Source organism: Parasteatoda tepidariorum, chromosome 6 (genome assembly GCF_043381705.1).
Source record: "Parasteatoda tepidariorum isolate YZ-2023 chromosome 6, CAS_Ptep_4.0, whole genome shotgun sequence".
Classification (NCBI taxonomy): domain Eukaryota; kingdom Metazoa; phylum Arthropoda; class Arachnida; order Araneae; family Theridiidae; genus Parasteatoda; species Parasteatoda tepidariorum.
The window spans coordinates 49,570,982-49,594,199 of NC_092209.1; the positions used below are offsets into that span (position 1 = coordinate 49,570,982).

The window sequence follows — 23,218 nt, forward strand, 5'->3', positions numbered from 1 at the left end:
TCAAATCCATTTTTAATGGAATTTGTTAAGGAACAAAAATCTAATATATCGTAATATTTACTGTAATAATTCCCAAATCACTGAATCCCTCTTATTAAATAAATATTATTGTGAAAATTACGTAATAGTATTTTATGGTGAAAATGAATTTTACTGATGATGCATTTAAACTGCCGGTGCTTTATACCATAATATGATCCGGAATTTTTTACAGTGTATAATGTTGGTTATTAAGAGTTTCAATGATTTTTTTTTTAAATATTTAATATTGATAAATATTTTTAATAGTTTTTCTTTTCGTTTCAGTGAATCTTAAGGCTAGCGGTAAGATACGAAATATACGAAAGAGGTGTATCGATGCATATAATGCAGTAATACCAAAATCGTGCTAAAATAAAATTCCTGCATAAATATAACTAATCATGTAACTGAAATGAATAATTGCGAAAAAGTGAAGGGATATAATATGCTTGTCAACGGAAAAAATTTATTCGCTTTAAAAGTACTTAAGGCAGAAAAAAAAAGTTGATATGTTTGAAGCACTCGAAACAAGGAGGGAATGATGAAAACAAAACAGATTTGAAAAAATCTTGCGTATTCTTTTTTTTTCAATTTTCAAACTTGTTTTGCTTTCGTTATTTGCGTCTATTGAGCCTTGAAAATGAACACATTGCTTTAAGAGCTTAAAACATGTTGAATTTTTCCATTTTAAGAATTTCCAACTTTTCCAATTTTTTCCCCTTCAATAAGCAAATGAAGTTGTTTCATTAATACACCGAGAAAACGGTATGGTCAAAACTACCAGAATATGGTAACATTTGCCGAGTTTCTGGCTCTACGAGAACACCAAAAAGCTCAGCAATTTTGGTAAATAGAACAATAAAATATGGTTTTGTAATAAAGTTTGGTACATGTGGTAGAATTTAGTAATTTTATCGTGATACCTTACAGCACAGCATAAAAAACATTTATGCATTTCAATTTACTTTGTAGTTTTTTTTACTAAATATGTGGTAATCATAACTGTAATTTTGAAAATAAGAACTTCCAGTAAACTGTTTCCATGTGAATGGAACAATTACCAAATGAATTCTTAAAATACAATTTATTTTGGTTTTATTAACCAGAATAATAGTTTTTTTAATCAGAAATGTCATTACTATAGGGTACGGTAATTCTACTAGAATTTTTTCTCCATGAATAACCAATTAAAATTAATATTAGGAATTTTTTCAAACTTAGAAATAAAACCAAATTTTTTAAAAAGTTATAAAATAATCCTTTTTTAAAGGTATTTCTATTACATTTTTTAGGTGCTTTTGTGTGCATTCTTAATTTTTCCTATGTATGGATGGACAATCTTCCAGTCAAAAGAATGTTCCGTAGACAACGATAAAGATATTGTGGGTAAGGGCAAATATGTAATTTCATTTTTCGAAATTTTTGTTTGATACATTTCATTGTTATCAATAGACATTGAAAGGTAAAAAGGTGTTGCTGATATATTTCCACTCATACAATGCAATGAATTGAAGGTTAAACTAAATTAATAAGAATAATATGGATAGTAGGTTAATATGGTGTAATAAAAATTCCTTTATTTTTAAATATGTTATGCAGTTATGTTAAATATTTTATTTTATGTTGTATGACACACTATTTAATCATTTTATCTTACTGCCTCTCTTATTTTTCAGATTATGATTCTGATGATGAGAAAGCGCTTATTGATAAATCAAATGAAGCTTTAAAGTGAGTATTTATGTTATTTTTCGTTCTGTAGCTTTAAAAACACAAATCTAAATTTTTTTTGTATGCATAATGTATGCATGATATTATGTATGCATGATATTATGCATGCATGATATTATGGTTGGTTGGTTGGTTCTAATGCCGCTTGGTGAAACCGAGCAAATTTAAGGCAGAGTGTGAGATTCTTGTTTTTCAGTGGCGCCATCTATGGCCAAGAATTCGACTTCTGCCACATCATACGTCACATCTGTTTATAAGGCTGACTCATTCATACACCCATTCATTCATCCACAGATCGTAATTTTGACCTGGATTAGAGAACGATCGATCTCCAATCCAGTACCCCCAGAGGTAGACTTTGCGACTCGACAGAATTTTAACGTGCATCAGGCACCAACTACACGGGGAGTCTTCGGTCGCCGGGGTTCGAACCCACGAACTCTCGGACATGGGCCCAGCGCCTTATGATATTATAAAATAGCTTAAAGTTTTCTTGATATGTTTCATTTTGAATAGCTAAATAAAATGTATTTGTTTTTATTCCTGATATTCTTCGTTGTAAGGCTTTCAAGTAGACTCAGTTTTTTTTATATTGTTTTCTCTGAAACATATCATGATAAAGTTACAAAATTTTATCAGATATACTATAACACGATAATTTATGTTTAATTTAACCAAAATTATTACCTAAGCGCTTCGGTAAATATTACCAAGCTCCTTTGGTATTTCTATAGAGCGTAAAACAATGATATTTATTTCCTGGTAGCATTGACCATAATTTTTTTTTCAATCTACAGTAATCTCCCCCCTCCCCTCCCCCAAAGAAAAAGATAAAACCAGAACACCCTGATTAATTTTTGATCTAATGATCAGATCTTGGCATTTTAGGACTCTATCTTAATGATAGAATCCCAGATATTTTATTCTAAGATTCTCTCTTAAAAAAGTCGTACATTTAAAATTCAATTTCTCAGAAACTATTCCACCGATTTCTCTCATTCTGTATTTTGCCATGAAAAATTAGAATCTTTCAAATGATGTAAAAAATTATGTACGTAACATTCAAAATGTTTTCGGTTATTACTAAATAAAATAGAAAAAATCATAAACATTTTCTGAAATTTATTTTTTACGTGTAAGCATCTTTGGGTAAACGAATTTTATAATTGTGCGCAAAAATTTTTCAATTTGCTTATACAGTTCTCGATATATGGCGAAACACGCAAAAGGTAAAATTAACATTAAGGGGACCAAAATTAGGACCGCTCTCCTGAACTAACTATGGGGACCATATTTCCAGATAATGGCTACCAGAGATGGTGTTTGGGAGGTCAGAAATCGGAATCCGTTTAAAAATAGGTATGCTAATTCTGAGAAAGTACGCTTTTATGTTTCATTTCATAACTTAAAATATTGTCGGACAAATTAGTTAGCATATTCGAGGTCCTAGAACGTGATGATCCGATCATTATATCAAAAGGTATTCAAGGTGGTCCGTTTTTTTTTATGCACTGTACACAGGCAAATTTCAACAAAGTATTGCACCAAAAATTTTTACAGGAGTTTGCCATAAAAATATTTTTCACCTAAAAAAATTATGTAGAATAACATTCATTGTTATTATTTTATACTAATTTTCGATATTCTGTTATGTGATAATTGTTTTTGCATTTCTCCTGTTCATTACTTTGTACTAATACGTTACAATTGATACTTTTCAATTTATGAATATTATGAATTACATTTATAGTTTTTCTCCATACATATAATTTTACTGAAATTATTACATTTTGGAATTTAGAAGGTCTGATAAGCAGTCTGCCTCAGAAAAATTGAAAGCTGTGATGTGGAGTCCATCAAATTTTCGACGATATGTTGTTCATCATCCCCCTTTACACAAAATGATTTATCTCATGTGGAGTGCGCCTATCACAAAATTCTGGACATTTCAGGTAGTAATTGTTTGTACAAATATTTTACTTTATGTATACACTATAAGAAATTTCGTTTCAAATTACAGTAAAAAGTACTTATAACTTGAGTGCAGCAGCGGTAGAATCCATTTTTCCGTAAAATTTAGTACCGTAATTTTTCATAGCAATATTTCTTTAACCCCAACTATCGGCTAATTTTCAAGAAAATGGTCATAAAAGTGCCTATTTTTTTATTAGTGCTATATGATTAGTGCTGACGTCTAGTTGAAAATAAACTAACTATCTGCAATTACTCTAAAAATATCCTGGTACTGCCATCGGCTGTGTAAAATGAGAAATAAAATGTTTTCCGGGCAAAAGAAATGAATTAGTTTTATTCTTATTGGCGCGTTACTACTGAACACTCTAGCCCGGAAATATCACGGGAGCGAGAAATAGAGGGCGAAATCTCACCCCGTCATTTTCACGGGAGCGAGAAGGAAAGGGTTAATAACAGTCATTTAGCGACTTACGACTTTAGAATATTATTGTAAAAACTACAGCATATCAGATTTTTTGTTCGATAAAACTCATCAATAAAATGGATTTTACAGTAAAAAGTACTTTTACCAGTACTGAGTATCGGTACTTTTTACCGTAATTTTTTACAAAGCACAAGTATTGTATCTATGAAACAATATATAGTTAAGCACTCCCGCCTAGACTGAATAATTATGTTTGCATAATTATTTTTAAAATTTGATTTTAATTAGCATATTTGAGATCACCCCCTTGAACCAATAATATTGTATCCCAAAAAGGGAAGACTCGATTATTAGATCAAAAATTATTCAGGGGGGTCCGTTTCGTTTGCTCACTTTAGACAAAATTTATTTATTAAGAAATATTTCCACTGCATATTAGTTTTAAAAATTACAAGAAAATATAGATTTTGAAATGACAGAATAAATTTCAATAACTTCAATTAGAGTGATTTCAATGTTCTTAACTATTCAAAATAATTAATCTAATGGTTATGTAATACAATTAAGTATTAAAGTATGTTTATGTTTCGTAGTATTTTTCAGAAAATGTTTTATGTTCTATAGAAGTCTTACCTTTTAAATATAGATGTTCTATGTAGTATACTTGGCGTTCTTCAGCTTAGCTGTGATATGGCCGTCTTGTGGTAATCCAACATTGGACATGATTGTTTGTTGTTGGACATCTCTGCTTGCCCTTGAGTCTGTACATCCTGCAATTAGAATGAGGAAAGTTAGTATTTTCTTTGAAGTTTAAGAAGACAATAAAGAATAATGAATTAAGATTTGCTGACTGAATTTATGAATTGAAATTTATGAATTGAATTAATTAATTGAAATTTACTAACTAAATCTATGAATTGAAATTTAATAATTAAATTCCTGACTTCAAATTAAATTGAATGCATGAATTAAAATTTACTCGCTGAATTTATAAATTGAAATTTAACTGAATTCATAAATTGAAATTCGCTAATTGAATTTATGAATTGAAATTTCCAAATTGAAATTTACTAATTGAATTCATGAGATGAAATTCCATTTTGATTTAATTAATTAAAATTACTATATGAATTAAAATTTACTATTTAAATTGATGAATTGAAATTTACTAACTAAACTCATGAATTCAAATAAAATAGAATTCCTGAATTTAAATGCACTTATTGAATTCACTAATCGAAATTCACTAAAAATTCCCTAATTGAAATTCACTAATTTCTATTTACTAATTGAATTAATAAAGTGAAATTTACTAATTGAGTTAAGAATGTGAAATTTGCTAATTGAATTTATGAATTGAAATTAACCAATTCTATTTACTATAACAAATTGTTCCATAATTACCAATCTTTAGTTAGAGGCCTCACCCTTGCCCTCTTGGATTTTAGGTTAAATTTTTTATTTCTGTTTTTTTTATTTCTTTTATATTTAATTTTTTTTTGGGGGGGGGGGGTCACAAAGNTTTGGGGGGGGGGGGGTGAAGTGTTATTAGAAAGCACAATACCTTTCAAAAAGTTAGTAAATAAAGGAGTAATTTTTTAGGTTAAGAGAAATAGCACTAGTTAGTTTTTAGAAGTTTTATGAATTCTTCATCAACTTTAAAGCAATAAAATGATTATACCCAACTTTAACGCAGTAAAATGACACGATTTGTGATTTTGAGATAGTAATTTAAAGCTACACGTTTCTTAGTTCTTAGATATTTAAAAATTTAGTTTTATTGCAATTTAAACTGATAAAAACAGATTTAAATGACGCTAAAAACCTCTTATTACGTTATTTGCATAAAAACAACGATATTTATTAAAAATCTAAAATCACCCAACTATATACTATTTAACTACCTGCCAAAAACTGTTGATCGCAGAATTGTATTGGCTTAATTTTGTATTTTGTCAACAAAAATAATGATAAATAAATAAATAGAACATCTAAAATACTGTGCACTATATATCTGATTGGATTATATATATGATTGGGCGAAAGTCTCTCATTTTACATTTAAAGAAAGATTCAGTCACATAGAGTAAATATCCATCATCAGTTCATTTGAAGAAACTAAATAAAGCGGATTAAAAAAATATAGTTCTTGTCAAAGTGAAGTCATTAGGAACATACGTATTAGATTTTGCAAACAATATTCTAGTGAGCAAAACTACCTCAAAGCAAGAGTTTCTGTTGGATGACATTTAAAGACGTTTTTAATAATTTTCATCGGGCTGGATATTCATTAATGACACCTTCAAATTTTATTAAACCTATTAGTTGATTTTATTGATATTAATTTTATAGATTTTCTGTTAAAATATTAACATCAAATCGTTAGATTTTGATAGTATTCTAAGATATATATTTTTAGAATCCTAGTTATATATATATTTAGGCTGGTGATTACGGAACAATATACATTTATATTTTTTTCAAATATTTTATTATATTTTCGAACATTACATTTATATATTTATACAGCTGAAAAAATTGATTTTTGCTTTTATTTTAAAATTTTACTTCCGAATTTGTATAATTTTGCATTTTATTCTTTTAGAAATTTAAAGCCAAAACATTTGTTCTTCGAATAATGGAAATCATTGGCATGTTCATATTTGTCATTCTCTACCTCATTGGGAGGTTACTACCTCTTAACATTATGGATCCCTACACCATCAGAGTTATATTGTGTCTTGGCTTATTGTACTTCTACTATAGAATAATTTCGATATACTTACCCATATCGCCTACCTTAGGACCATTATTGTATAGAGTAAAATTAATGGTAAGCATTATTCTAAGTAAACATGTCAAACATTTATTTCTCTGAATAACGTTAGTAAAAGTTGCTTAAAATAAGTTGAAGCACTACTTTATCTAGCTAACTTTTCGCTGTTAGTATTATATGTATAATTTCAATATTTTGAATTTTCTTCCGTTTGGGGACAGGTGTAATTAGAATCTGCTGGGATTCGAACCAGGCCACCTCATTGCGAGGCGATTGCTCTACCCCTTGAGGCACTGTGACTCTATTAAAATTATATTAAGAATTTCACACGTGTAAAATAAATTAATGTTGATTAGTTTTTCTTTAACTTAAATAATTTGCATTTTTTATCTTTTTTAAACCAAACTTTAAACATTTTTGATTTTTTCACCTTAAGATATATGCATGTACCAAGCAAATTTCGGAAACGTAGGGGTGATTAGATAAGGATATCTACATTAAAACAAGCTTGATTTTCGCTTGATAGATTTCATCCTTATGAGTATACTGATGCAAAATAAATATAAATAATAAATAATAATAATATAATATAATAAATATTATAATAANAACTAGTAACTAATTATTAAGTGTTACTTCAAACAATATATGCCCTGATAATAATATAATATAATAATAAATATAAATAATAATAAATAAATAAAATATACATGTATACCTTGTTTTAAATATTTTTTCATATATACCTTTGCAATTCAGAATTCAAAATAACATTTTAAAGGTGATATTTAAGCATCAAAGTGTTCCTTGAAGTTATTTCCTGATAGGTACTTTACACGTTTTAAAAATCTTTGCTAGATTTAAAAATTCAAATTAAAAAAAATCTTAATATTTATATTGAAATCGTGGTGTATTTCATCAATAATACTCTGAGCCATTTAAAAAAGCGGATTGTCTTGATATTGCTCTAGTATTTAAAATGAATTCTAATTAAATTGAGTTATTTTTTTAATGCACTGTTATCTAAATCATTTATATCGAGTTAAATTGATACTTTAAGAACACAAAACTCGTGTTTACCAAAACGCGTGCTTAGAGTTCATAAATAGTGCAAGTTTTTACAAATTTAATTTTATTATTGGATTTCTTCATCTATATTATATTTTTAGGTGCTGGTAGACTTCATAAATTTCATGCGTATGACAATATTAGTGATCATAAGTGGAGGGATAGTCATTCACGCAGCTATGTATCCAGACTATCCGTTTAGTGCAGAACTTTTTAGAAGAACCTTTCACAAAGCATGGTTCTCCTTGTTTATGACACCCGTCAGTGATTTGGATGGTAATTCTTGAATTTCACTTATTTTGAATTCCAGAAACTTGAAAGGTTTAACAGTGGTTAGAAATGGTTTACAAATATTTTTAAAGGCAAAATTTTGTAAACATTTAGTTACGTTTCTTTAAATTAATTGTGCATTTTTCATACTAAAGCATGGTATTAATACTATAAATTTTTTTAAAAAATGACATCGTAGGCGGCTAGGAAGTGTTTGGACTGTGATGATTTCAATGAACCAAACTGATTTTAAGTAGTCGAATTTAAAATAGAGGAAATAAAGAGTGAGATAAGTTTTTTTATCTAAACAGATTGGCCATTGTACAGTGTGTGCCACAAAAAAAAAAGAAGAAAAATCGGGCTATCCTTAATAACTTTTAATGTAATGATCGGATCTTCAGGTTCCGGAACTCATTCTTATTGATTAAAGGGGGTAACCTGAAATATGTTAATCAATTAATATGGACGATATTTTAAGTTGCGAAATTAGGCACAAAAACGTACCTTCTCTAAATAAACATGCCAATTTCTCAATGGATTTAGATTTCTGGATCCCAAAATGTAGGGGATAGTCGCAATCTGGGAAATATGGTCCTCGTAGTTTGTTCAGGAGAGCGGTCCAAAGCTTGGGCCCCTTAATCTTAATTTTACTTTTTGCGTATTTCGCCATATCTCGAGAACTATCGATATGAAAAATCTTTACACACAATTATAAAATTCGTAATCCCGATTTACGAATTCGTAAGATAATTTCCATGAAAAAAATAAATTTTAGTAAATATTTCTTATTATTTTATTTAATATTAGCATATCATGTGCGCTAATTAACATATTTGAGTTTACCCCTTCGAACCATTAAGAATAAGTCTTTAAACGTGAAGATCCGATCATTAGATCAAAAGTTATTTAGAGAGGTCCGTTTTTTACTTGGCGCACTGTACATTTCTTAGCACTTTACACATCTGCTTCATTTTACCGGAAGCCTTTCATTCTAAAAATCAATTTAGTTACACAAACTAAATTGTATGAAACTATATAAGTAGATAAAATTAGAAAATAGGATTTTACAGGTGAGTTTCCAAAAATATTAATAAGCAGGTACCGGTAAATTTTTCAGCATAAATTTTTTTAATGGCAGAAAACGAGAATACAGAATATCATTTTGGGGTCCAATTACCCCCCTCTCTTCCCTAGATCTCTGGAACAATTTTTTTTTGTGTTTTGCATTCTGTTGCATGAGATTTTTTAACTGATCTGGAATATATTCACGTCACTGATTTCAAATCTGAAATCTGTTTCTGTGTGCAATCTACAATCCCTTCAGTTCTTCGTAAAAAATAATATTTTTAGTCTATTTTTTGTCGAAATGTGCAAGTTTAGAAACATTATATATAACAGGGTGTCACACAAATGCTGCGACAAACTTCTAGGGAAGTTAGGGTACATCATAAGGAACTAAGTTACATAGGAGCACATGCCCGGGAGCTTCCCTCTTACGAACTCTTTCTTCGTGTGCTTTTGAACAGGTCGTAATAGGGAAGTAAGCCTCGCCACGTACGACGACTTTTCCTCGTATGGATTTCTATGCAAATTTAATCCTGATGATGCGCCCTAACTACCCCAGAAGTTTGTCGCAAACTTCACGCAATCCGTAACGTTTTGAATCTTGTATATTTCAACAAAAAATTTAATTTAAATGCCATTTAAAAATATTTTCGCTTTAGAAGCAAAACTTGCTTCAGATTTGAAATCCCCATACACGAATTAGGCATGCTCAAGTCTTTGTATAAATGCAACAAAAATCTTTTCCCCCCAAAACAACACATTTGTGCCTTTACACTTTGTTTATTTACATATCGTCCATTATTATTTGCTTTTCTTTGTCAGAGGAAGATGAAGACTGCCAAAGAGAAAATAAAGAGATATACCACAATCCAAATGAAACCTATTGTAAGGCAAACAGATGTAAGTTGGATTTTATTTACCACCTTTTTTCTAATTATGAAGTATATTTGGAGTAAATTTTTTGCCTATTCTAATGCTTAAACTATAATCCTTTTGTCTTTTTCAGTTAATGACGAACATTGTCCTACAGTAGGGTTCTGGTCATATGTTTTCAACATTCAGTATTTTGTCTTGCTAAAACTCATTCTCATGACGTTGCTTTATGCGCTTTTCAGGTAAAGTATTTTCCTATTTTGTATTTTAACACTTTGGTTTACCTAAAAAAAAAACTTTTTCCACGTTTGGAATATAATGCGAAAACAAATATAGTCAATGTACGTTTTCAACATTCAGTATTTTGTCTTGCTAAAACTCATTCTCATGACGTTGCTTTATGCGCTTTTCAGGTAAAATATTTTCCTATTTTGCATTTGAACACTTTGGTCTAACTAAAAAAAAACCTTTTTCCACCTTTAGAATATGATGCGAAAACAAATATTTACGCATTGTGACTATAGTCACAATTCGTTCTTCGTAAATATTGAATATTTTATGTTTAAACTTTTTCTTTAAGATTTTTTTTTACTTAATTGTTAAAGTTGAGCAAAACTTGCAACGTTTCTTTCATACAGAGAGCAAATTTTTCTTCAGTTGAAGTATATGAATGCTGTTTTCTTATTTATTAAGGAAATAATTCATATTTTGAAATCTTATTTGTATTATTTTATGCATTGAACCTAGATACCAAATTTTCGATTTCGGGTACATTTTTTTTCAGATATTCAGATATTTCCGAATTTAGATATTTTTAAATGTATGCTTTAGTTTTTCTTGGGTTAACATAAGGGAATAGAATTATTTGTCTTGCTGGCTCTGACTGTTAGTTATGTTAAGTAAATAATCTGAAGAACATGTTTAATAGTTTATTAACCATGAAATAAGTTCCTGGAGGAAGTTAGATTGGAATTATTCTATTGTACTTTGTCAGTACCTACTTCATTACTAAGAGATTTCAGTTTCGATTTATGGACTTTTTCGTTACGCTTCTTTTTTAAGATATTCGCATCTAATTGCGGGAACAAATTAATTTGGTTCAAAGACTTGCCATGAAAAATAAATTAAGGTTGTAAAGGGATAAATTGAAGTAGTTAGGCCATTCTAATAGATAAAAGTAAGTGTAAGGGAAAAAATTGTTCCAATTAAGGAAGCAGGCAGTTGAATTGGAGCGTTTTTGCAGAGGTAGCAGAAATTTTGTGAAGAAACTGCCCGGTAGCTGAACTGCTGGATACAAATTACACCGAAGAGCCATTACATTATGACAACCCTCCATCTATAACAATGGGCTCTCCCAGGTTTTCATGGTCTCTCGCCCAGGAACAATGTTTTCATGGGGCACATTAGGACCCATAATCCTCATAGAACAATCCCTGAAGTCTGTAAGCTACTTGAGCATAGTTGCAGACCAGGTTCAACCATTCATGGCAACAGTTTTTCCTGCGGGGGATGGTGTTTACCAACAGGATAATGCACCATGTCATAAGGGTTGAATCGTCGAGGAACATTCCAGTGACTTTCAAGTCATGTCTTGGCCCCCAAATTCACCTGACCTTAATCCAATAGAGTATTTGTGATCTTACTTGGAAAACCAAATTCGTGCTGTCCCATCTACCCCCTCGCAACGTGAGGGAATTGCAGGACCAGTTGGTGAGCGCTTGGTACCAGATACCTCAGACTACCTATCAGCACCTTGTGGAATCAATGCCACGGCGGGTGCTAGCAGTTTTGAGGGCTAAAGGTGGTCCTACATGTTATTAGCAGGTTGGTCATAATGTAATGGCTCTTCGGTGTATATGTATATTTATTACATATAAATTTATTTCAATTATTATTTACACAATTTAAAATTTTTATATGCCTGGTACAGTGCAACTGCATCCAAGCTGTCAGCAGAAAGCGATGCAATCTGGAAATTCCAAAGATATCACCTTGTTGTGGATTTCTCGAATCGCTTGAGACTTCCTGCTCCGTTGAATATATTTAGTTACATTATCATCTTCTTCGAGGTCTTTCACAGTCTGTTGCGCCGTCTTTGTTGCTGTGTCGAAGTAAGTTTAAGTTGAGTCTTCAAATAAATCCTGCATATCAATTCAAAAGAAATATTACCTGTAGAAATATAATGCTAACGAAGTACACTGTGAAAATTCCCGGATAAAATTACGGTATAAAAATACCAGCATTCTGGGTGCATAGTTCGTAAAATCCATTTTACAGTAAAATATTTTGTACTAATTTTTACAATAATATTTATTTAATTAGAGTGATTTAGCGATTTTACGGTGATTATTACTGTAAAAATTGGAGCTCACTAGATTTTTAGTTTCGCAACATGTTCCGGCAAAATGCATTTTACTGTAAAAGTACGGTACTGAGTACAGGTACTTTTTACCGAAATTTGATCCAGAATTTTTCACAGTGTATGTGTTCATAGTGATGTATGAATTAGGGGTGAGCGGCAACTAACCGTCCATGGGAGATTTAATATTCATGAAACATTTGTGCTTTATTTTCCCGCTAAAAGTAACAATCGATGGTGAGTTTATAAACAGCACAGTCATTTGTTTTTTAGTTTAAATTAGGAACATTTTTTGAAATATTTATTTAGTTTAGTTAAATTTTCATATTATTAAAATATACCTTTTGCGTTCTAAATCTGAGAGGAAACTGTTCATCACTGAATTAAGCTAAACTAAATATAAACCAAATATTTCTACATCGTTTACTAAAACACACTATTAATTTATAAGAGTTCCGGACTACTTAACTTTTTAATTTCTCACTGTTGAAATGCTTCGGAACTTAACATTTATAGACACCCTACATTAATCCTTTAACTCAGAATTTACTTTGGACATATTTTTTATGTTTTTTATATTATTTTGTATTAATTTAAGTCAAAATAAGAGAAAAATACTATGCATAGCATTTTAATAATTATTGGTTATGAAATACAGCATCGGACACCAGTGGGTCTTTTCAGCGATAAAGGTGAAATTTTCCATACACGGCTTACTTCCAAACAATAATTTTTCAAATTTGCAGTTATTTTGATTTTTGAGAAACAGTAATTCATCATTGAAATTTCTTTAATTTATTAATAAATTTTCGAATATGAATAAAAAATACCTGCAACTTTCTTGGATTTTTTATTTTCAAGAAAATATCATTTTGAAAATCTAACAAATTTTTATTGTTACTATTAGACTGTTTTTTGTAGTTGAAATATCAAAAAATATTTTTTACTTGTAATTATAGTGTCAGAAAAAATTTGTAAAAGGATAAGCAGTGTTCCATCTGTGGCAAAGAACAGATTATATAAAAATTTGAAATTAATTGGACTAGTTTCATGTGTCTACTCTATCAACAGAATTGTATATTAATTTCAATAAATAAGGTAATATATGATATTTATCTGTAGCAACAGTCTCAAGGCAACGTTAAATCTGAAGGAAGACGTTTTTCTATAAAAGATTACACTTACTGGAATCAGTTAGCGCAAGAGTACGATTCAATCCAAAAATCGAAAGAAATGGAAAGGGATGTACAAGAGAAGCAAATGGATATGTGAGTAGCTTATGCCATTATAAGTTGTTAGAAATTTTTCCGATGCATGGTAAAATAACAATTTATTTGTTATTTTACCATATTCTAACAAAACAGTCAAATAACCAGAAATAAGATGGTATTCAGTGCAATATCACTATCTTAATAATCTCTAAACTCTTAATTACTTGACGAATTGATTTGTCAATTTTGCTTCCTCTATATGCATTCTGAGAGTTATTCAAAAAAAATTTTTATATTTTAAATCTGTCTGCACGGTGTGACAAAAAGTTACACGGCGAAAAAATTCTGGTAAAATTATTTTACTGCATGATAATGATTTTTTCTAGTAAATACAATTCTGGTTAATAAATCTAAAATGTACGGTATTTTAATCATCCATTTGGTAATTTTTCAGTTCATGTGGTAACGGTTTATCGGAAATTCTGGTTTTCAAAAGGTCATGCTCTATGGTATCATGATGAAGTTAACACAATTTTCCACGTTTCCCAAACTTTCTCACGTATTATCAAACCATATTTTATTGTTAATTTTACTAAAATCACTAACAGAGAGCTGCGGCAAAAAATACCAAGATTCTTGGTGTTTCCATAGAGCCAGAAACATGATACTTTTACCATATTTTGATAGTTTTAACCATAATTTTTTTCTCAGTGTACAAGGGTTATTGATCTCCTTTTTTCAGGTATATGTTTTGGTCTTGCAACTCTTTACTCTTAGCTTTTATTTTAAGTTTTTTTAATATGCTGCATTAAATTGGATGCTTTTCCCGAAATTTGTATTTGCATAAAAATTTTCAGCGAAAGATTCGTTACATTGAGGAAATTACTATCTATATTTGTTTAAAATAAAGATAGTAATTTCCTCGAATCATTCGCTGAAAAGTTTTTTGGGAAATGGTTTCGTTAGTGATGAAAAAATGAGAATCACGAGCATTTATTTTCTTATAGAGTACAATTATACAGGACGTTTAAAAATTCCCGAACCCATTTTGGTGTTTAATAACTCATAAAATAATGAAGATATAAACAAACTTATGGCATTTATTGATGGAATAACTTATATATTTTCCTTTTCTGGTTTGAATATCTTTACATTTGTAAATATCGTCTGCGCGTGTGGTTAATTTCAGATAACTTCATTTTCCTGTCTCAATATCTGTACTTTTCTAAATATCGTCTGCTTATTAATTGCATTTTTCTCTTTTTGGCAACTATTGCAATGTTATGTTTACTTTTGATGTGTTTGTTCTATGTACTACTTGTCTATGTGATGTTTTATTCGAGCGGATATTAAGGAGAATGCATACACTACAAGAGAAAGCACATATTTTATGGTGGTTCATAGAAACGAAATCGATAGTGCAAGCACAGAGAAATTGCAGAAGAATTTACCAAAAAGATCCTCCATCCAAAAGCAGCATCTTGCGGTGGAAAAAGAATTTTCTAGAAACTGGAAGTATCGCAGATAAGAAACGTTCCGGACGTCCATGCACAAGTGATTTTGACGTTGAGCGTGTCAGACAGACATTTTTGGACAATCCCAGAAGATCTGTGAAATCAGCGGCAAGAGAATTGGATATGCCAATTTCGATGGTGTGCAAGGTTATTAAGAAACAATTAAGACTGCATGCATACGAAGTTCAAATTGTTCAAGGTTTCGAACCGGACGATAGGCCTAGGAGGATGGCGTTTGCAACAGATATGGTAGGAAGGATAGAAGATGCTGCTGATTTTCTGAAGCGCATAATGTTCTCCGACGAAGCATCTTTTCATGTTTCCGGCATTGTTAATCGCCATAATGTGCTCATATGGGGATCTGAAAAACCCCATGAATACCGTGAGACGCAAAGGGATTCCTCAAATGTTAATGTGTGGTGTGGACTAATACACGACCGAGTCATTGGGCCTTTCTTTCTTACAGAAAAGACGGTCTCATCAGTCGTATATTTAGACATGTTGGAAAACTTCGTATTTCCACAACTAGAAGAGCTTCAGCCACATGTCTTTTTGCAACAAGATGGTGCACCACCTCATTGGGGTATCATCGTTCGTAGTTCTTTGAATGACCATTTTCTAGGAAGAAGGATTGGGCGAGGAAGTTCAATTCTTTGGCCACCCAGATCACCTGATATAACGCCGCTGGATATTTTTCTTTGGGGTTTTATAAAGGACAATGTTTACAGGAGGATCGTGTCGAACATTGATGACCTAAAAGCCAGAATTACAACCGCAATAGCCTCTGTAGATGCCGACATGCTTGCCGCTACCTGGCATGAAATTGACTATCGACTTGATATTCTCCGTGAGACAAAGAGGGCACGCATGCAAGTTCATTGACAAGGGTCATGAAATTTTTTGAGTCTATCTAACCATTTATGTTATTAATTTTAATCTATCTTCATTATTTTATGAGTTATTAAACATCAAAATGGGTCCGGGACTTCATAAACACCCTGTATATTTTTCTAGTAATAACTAATCTTCTTAAGCATGTTAAAAAATATTCATTTATAAGAAAATTTTCCTTTTTCGCAAGCATGCTATGAACTAGAAATGTATAAAAGAAATTCTATCTTTAATTTGCGTAACTACAGTGCGTGAAAGAAGTATAAGGGCAACATTAAAATATGCTTTAGCTTAATTTCATCTAAATAAAGTTCTCATATGTTTGACTTTTATAAAAGTTTGTGTCGGGTAACTATAGCAACCCCCTCCTCTGCGCGCCTGCGCATTGTCCGAACCTCAGTTAGATAGCTGAGGGATACGGATATGAGCAGACATAAGTAAACGCTCTAGTTATGTTATAATGATTCAATTGTATTATACGTATTTTTACTTTGATTTCTTCTTAATAAATATATTTTTCTTATAATCGCCATCACTTCTTCATATACGAATCAAAAGAACCCTACATTTTGTAATAACACTTATAGAGCATAAAAAAATAATTTGGCTTCAAGATGTGGATTTTACAAAAATGAACACTAGAGGAAATATGGAAAAAACTATAAGGACATGTTTGAAAATACTGAAAATTTTCTTCAATAATCCAAGAAAACTACCCTTTTTTCTGCCACGCCAATGATTGCGTGAATGATACGTCATTGATTTTTGAAAGGTAAATTTTTTCCCCAAGCGTCTTTGATTGGAAGGAACCTGTTTGCATTGATATTGCGCTCCATTTTTATAAACTTCTCGGGCTAGATATTCCCTATAAGTTTCCGATTGGATTAAGATCGAATTCTTCATCGGCTAATCAAGTAAATTTAAAGAATTAGCTTCAAACCTGCGTTTTGCGTTCTTAGAAACCTGAGTTGAAGTATTATTCTGTTGAACCTTATTTTAACTTATTCTAATCTCATTCTAACATAACAACATATTTGTCCGAATTTATTTACCAAACCATCACCTGAGCCGTGGCCAATTAGAAGTTGACCCTTCTAGTTGGCCATGCCTGAGCCACAATTATTTGGTCTTTCACAGATCATACCAAAATTAACGATAAAACCATCAGGTCTATCAAAGTCCATTTTTGTCGAAAAGAAATGTTTTTTTTTGTTTTAGTAAAGTCAACTCTTTTTCTCTTATAATGATTTTAAATAGGGGGATGTGACTCAAATTTTACTAAGGGTGTTTATTTAAAGTACTTTGAACAATCCTTGATGAACATGGCAAATTTAAATTTTGTCAAACTTCAATCACTGTCTTTTTTCCTGGCAAACTCTCTTACAATCACTCTTTTCGGTTAACGAGATCAAATAAATTTCTGGCCTCCCAGTTTGTTTTTTCATGCCATACATTCTAGAAATTTTTAGAAAATTAAAATCCAGCAGTTTTAGATCCCTTGATTAATTTTTAAAATTAACCGTTCATTTAATCCACATTCTCGAAAAAGAACAATCTTCTTTATTTCAAAGTTGTAAAGATGAGTTCCTTTTGGACATCGTTCAAATGCCATGATAAAAGTCGAGGAGTGTGACTTTTCTTTCACAAACTAATCTTTTAACCTGATTGTCATTTTCTATTTTCAATAATTACAGAAGAAAAAACAATGTCCTTATTCTTTTTTCCAATATCATTTTTTTTAAAATCAAATATTAAATTTAAACAGACAAACAATTTAAAATTTTAATTAGTTTACACAAGAAATAGTTTAATTTTACTCCAGTTTTTACATCAAAAATTAACCCGCGATTCCATAAACTAAACTTCTAGAATTAGTGACTTTTCGCGTGTCTTAGTACTTTTTTCGCTGACTGTGATAATTAGCTGAAGATAATTTATTTTAGAAATACTGGAATGTTACTCGAAAAATTATAATGCGTTGCATTTTGTTAAATTTTAATCATTGCTTATAAAAAGATAAAAGTGCCTTGAATAATAAAATTCACAATTATACGAATATTTTTATTTTTTATTCAGGATTCGAAGCCTTATGGAAGATTTTGTCTATCACAAACAGATGATGCAAAGTTTGAAAAGCTCTGTACGAGAATTAGAGAGGCTTATGAATTATTCCCATGTTCATTTAGAAAATATTCGCCATCTCGCTAACAGAGATTCTTCAGGTGAGTTATGATGTTAAAAAAATTATTATTTTTCCTTTTCTTCTCAACATTGACAACGAATATGATAAACAATAATATATTGCAAATTTTTTTCCTACTGCTACAATGTTACATCTGCTACGAATCTGGGAAAATACGTAAAACGCATGACTTTTTTTGATGGAAAGTGATAAAATTGTTCGATGAAATTTATTCCAATAACCAGACAATGTAAAATAAAACTTAGAATTAAAAATACTTAAACTGTTATGATTTACAGTTCGAAACCCTTATAAGTTATATATAATGTGAGTATGGTATACCCCTTATAAGTTATATATAATGTGAGTATGGTTTACCCCTTATAAGTTATATATAATGTGAATATGGTTTACCCCTTGTAAGTTATATATAATGTGAATATGGTTTACCCCTTGTAAGTTACATATAATGTGAATATGGTTTACCCTTTATAAGTTATATATAATGTGAGTATGGTTTATCCCTTATAAGTTATATATAATGTGAATGGGGTTTACCCCTTATAAGTTATATATAATGTGAATATGGTTTACCCCTTATAAGTTATATATAATGTGAGTATGGTTTTATTTCTCAATTAAGTCCATAAAGAGTTCGAACAAAATTTGTAAGAGATATTTTCTGATCTGGCCCAACTTTGTGTAATTTGATTTTCTCCTTTACTTCCATCTAGATAAATTAATTCATTATACTTCAAAAGGTATTTTTCGACTTTTAAGTTCCAGCAAGACCGTATTTTATATAAATAAAAGTGAAATAAGTAAGAAGGACAGAGCCATTTGCAACTGATTAATTAATTAAGTTTTTTTTTTCTTATTACAACCAGTTTCCAGCTAAAAAAAATTTAATTTAAAGTTAGAGTAAAGAAAAAAAAATAAAATCGGAATTTTTTTCCGATAAAATGTCTACAATTCAAGCTATTATATGTAATCTTCGGTAATCACATATTATCCCATCAACCATTCTCGCTAAATCAGAAAATTAATTTAGATGTGGTTCCAATTTAAACATTTTCTCATTTTTTACATGCAATAAGTTAGACTTGCATTTTGTCTAATTTTTTTACGATCAATTAATACGCAAAACTAAATTTGGAAGATACCAAAATGACTTAGGCTCACTGTTGGTGAAAATGGTCGACGGGATAAGTACCTATCATTCACTAGTTTGTATTTAATTTTGAAGTTACAATAAATGTCACCCGAATTGTTTCAGTTGTTTCTTCTTGGGATCCTCTACCTGATGCCACCAATCGTAATCAGCCATCTGTGATGAATATCCTATCAAGACGCTCTCCGTATCCGAACACGAGAGTGCAGCGTTTTCCTGTCTCAGATAAATATGTTCCCTGGGAAGTAATGTGGATTTCTTACGATCCTGTGGCATTTACTCAACAGCGTCCAGATTTTCCAGTTCTCTTACAATCACACGTTGATGAGGATATATTGTTGTAAGTACTATATACACCAATGAGCCATTACATTATGACCACCCTCCATCTATAACAATGGGCTCACCCAGGTTTTCATGGTTTCTCGCCCAGGAACAATGTTTCATTAGGACCAATAATTCTCATAGAACAATCCCTGACGTCTGTAAGCTACTTGAACATAGTTCACCCATTCATGGCAACAGTTTTTCCTGAGGGGGATGGTGTTTACCAACAGGATAATGCACCATATCATAAGGGTCGGATCGTCATGGATTGGTTCGAGGAACATTCCAGTAACTTTCAAGTCATGTCTTGGCCCCAAAATTTATCTGACCTTAATCCAATAGAGCATTCGTGGTCCTACTTGGAAAATCAAATTCGTGCTGCCACGCTACTTCCTCGCAATGTGAGGCAATGTGGGGGCAGGACCAGTTGGTGAGCACTTGGTACCAGATACCTCAGACTACCTATCAGCACCTTGTGGAATCAATGACACGGGGGGTACTAGCAGTTTTGAGGGCTAAAGGTGGTCCTACATGTTATTAGCAGGGTTGTCATAATGTAATGGCTCTTCGGTGTATAGTGTTATGCTGTGTAATTCTAAATTAAGACGGGAAAGCCGACAGCACAACGCATTTATTGAACATAGAGAGTGACACAATTAAAACTCAAATTTTGAAAAACAAAGAAAATTTGCTTGCAAATATTATGTTTTTCTTAAGCTTTAAATCTTTTTTCCTAATATTTATTTTATTGATGGATGAAATTTGTATTGATCAATTGTAACAATTTATCACGCTTCTAAAAGCTTTAGTTATGGAGGCTACTTTGGAAAATAACTTCTTTTAAATAATGTGAGATAAAAACTGCCAGCTGTAAAAAAATATTTTAAAAGGGTAAAGGTAAATGCAAATTTTAATCTTTTTTTCCCGTAATGAATGAATTGATTTTTTTAAACCCTTAACTATATTTCTGTGATGCATTCTTATCTGCATGCACTACTTGGTTAAATAGATTTTGAGTAATTGCATATTTTTTCGGTAGGTTGCGAGAAAAAAACGGACCTCAACAAGCATTGCCTGTTTTTGCTTGGAACAGCGTGTCAATTAATCCGGCTGGGATAGGTTTGGACAGACAGTCGTGGATTATTGCTAAAGATGGTTCTACTTTAGTTTATAAGCTGGATAGTGAAGGAGTTCCACAGTAAGTTTTTAAATATATTGTTAATTTAACGTAAAATTAAAATATAAACCATAAGGGTGTAAAAATTACACAATCTATATGAATTCATAGAAACTATAACTTTAAGTTCTTTTTAGAATTTGTTACGTGAATATAATGCTAGAATAGAGTGAAAGTCTCTAAAGCGCCCCTATTGAAAGTTAGCATATTTAAAGGAAATAAATTTATTACTAGGTAAATTTATTCACAGACTAGTGTACCACACATGTCACTAGTATGCTTTTAGGGTTTGGCTAATGTACCGTGCAGATAAATAAAACGATGCCTACATGAGAAATATGAATTTTTCGTTTGTTGAACTTGAGCATTTAGGAGGGTTGCTATTTATATTTCTGGCCTTGGCAACAGTAAGTGTTGCTAGGCAACCGCAGACGATTTTAATCGAAAGTTTGATATTTTTAAACATAAATTCAGCAGACGATTTACCATTATAGCTTCATTTGTGCTGTTAACAGTAAATTGAAAAGTTCTTCTCTTTCAAAAAATGGAATTGAATCATGAACATTTTCGTGCCATTATTTTTCATAACTTTCGACGTGGATTGTCAAGACAAGAGAAGAGTGCTTCGATGAACTTAATTCTTTATTCAGCGATAAAGCGCCATCCTACAGCACTGTAAAAAATTGGTATAACGAATTTAATCGTGGTCGATGTTCGATCCAGGACGAATCCCGTGCAGGTCGTCCAAAATCCGTTGTTGTGCCAGAAAAGATCGATGCTGTGCGTGAACTGATAAAGCAAGATCGTCATGTGACATACCGTGAGATAGAGGCGTCTTTGGACATTAGTATGACTAGCATCAATAAAATATTGCATGAACATTTGAGCGTAAAAAAAATTTGTTCGCGTTGGATCCCGCATAATCTGACAAACGCTCAAAAAAAGGCTCGTGTCGATTGGTGCAAGGAAATGTTGGAAAAATACGTTCAAGGTACATCAAAGGCTGTGTATAACATCTACACAGGTGACGAATCATGGATCTATGCATATGAGCCGGAAACAAAACAGCAATCAACTGTATGGGTCTTCCAAGACGAGGCAAAACCAACAAAAGTTGTTCGAGGAAGAAGCACATCGAAACAAATGATTGCCTGTTTCTTCGGCATTAACGGTCATGTGGCAACAGTGGCGTTAGAGCAACGCAGGACGGTCAATTCTGAATGGTACACGACCATTTGTTTGCCAGAAGTCATCGGAGAAATTCGAAAAAAGCAGAAGAACAGGCGAATCATTCTTCATCATGACAATGCGAGCTCTCACACATCGACTCAAACAAAGGCATTTCTGACGGAGCGAAAGATCGAACTGATGGGTCATCCGCCGTACAGCCCTGATTTGGCACCCAATGACTTCTTCTTATTCCCACACATCAAAAATAAATTACGTGGACAACGATTTTCGACCCCCGAAGAAGCGGTTGATGCATTCAAAACGCATGTTTTGGAGTTACCTCAATCGGACTGGAAAAAGTGCTTTGAAAATTGGTTCAAACGCATGCAAAAGTGTATTGATCATCATGGAGAATATTTTGAAAAACAATAAAACCAATTTCGATCCTACATGTTTGTTTTTTCATTATTAGGCCAGAAATATAAATAGCAACCCTCGTATGATAAACAATTTTAAGTTTTTTTAAAAATGTTTTTGCAATATCCAGATCATGTTGCATATATCTCTAGCTACTATCATTAACAACCAAACCAATAAAATACTTTATATGTCAACAGCAATACAAGAACATAGCATGAAAGATGAATGTAAAAGAACTAAGCTTTTACTTATTTTTACTAATTATAAATTACTGAGAAAACTAATGTTGCTGACGTTAATTTATTTATAAAATCTATGAATTATCTACTATTAGGAGTTTATGAAATCCATGAATCTATTTGTTTTAAAATTTTAAAACAATTTTTAGCTTTAAATTTTTTACTATTCGACACTAAACACTTTTCATTTGTATCCATTTATGCAATATATAATTTTAAAATTTTCAGAAATCCAATGGGTCGAACTGGTTTACGAGGTAGAGGTGCGCTACCACGATGGGGTCCTAATCATTATATTCATATCATTTTAACTAGGTATGTATTTACAATAAATTGGCCACTTACAAACGTAACA

The 23,218-nt window shown here is 31.3% G+C and overlaps 1 protein-coding gene across 1 annotated transcript in view; it reads left to right on the forward strand.

The window, feature by feature from the left end:
• Nucleotides 1-23,218, forward strand: part of LOC107443287 (transient receptor potential cation channel subfamily M member 8) — a 72,157-nt gene that overhangs the window by 40,752 nt on the left and 8,187 nt on the right. Inside the window, exons 14-27 of the mRNA XM_071181782.1 lie at nucleotides 1,314-1,407; nucleotides 1,698-1,752; nucleotides 3,557-3,704; nucleotides 4,797-4,940; nucleotides 6,756-6,983; nucleotides 8,096-8,270; nucleotides 10,152-10,229; nucleotides 10,336-10,444; nucleotides 12,133-12,313; nucleotides 13,684-13,829; nucleotides 18,254-18,399; nucleotides 19,636-19,870; nucleotides 20,897-21,055; nucleotides 23,092-23,178. Coding sequence (XP_071037883.1) covers nucleotides 1,314-1,407; nucleotides 1,698-1,752; nucleotides 3,557-3,704; nucleotides 4,797-4,940; nucleotides 6,756-6,983; nucleotides 8,096-8,270; nucleotides 10,152-10,229; nucleotides 10,336-10,444; nucleotides 12,133-12,313; nucleotides 13,684-13,829; nucleotides 18,254-18,399; nucleotides 19,636-19,870; nucleotides 20,897-21,055; nucleotides 23,092-23,178 — 1,985 coding nt within the window. The remainder of the gene's footprint in view (nucleotides 1-1,313; nucleotides 1,408-1,697; nucleotides 1,753-3,556; nucleotides 3,705-4,796; nucleotides 4,941-6,755; nucleotides 6,984-8,095; nucleotides 8,271-10,151; nucleotides 10,230-10,335; nucleotides 10,445-12,132; nucleotides 12,314-13,683; nucleotides 13,830-18,253; nucleotides 18,400-19,635; nucleotides 19,871-20,896; nucleotides 21,056-23,091; nucleotides 23,179-23,218) is intronic.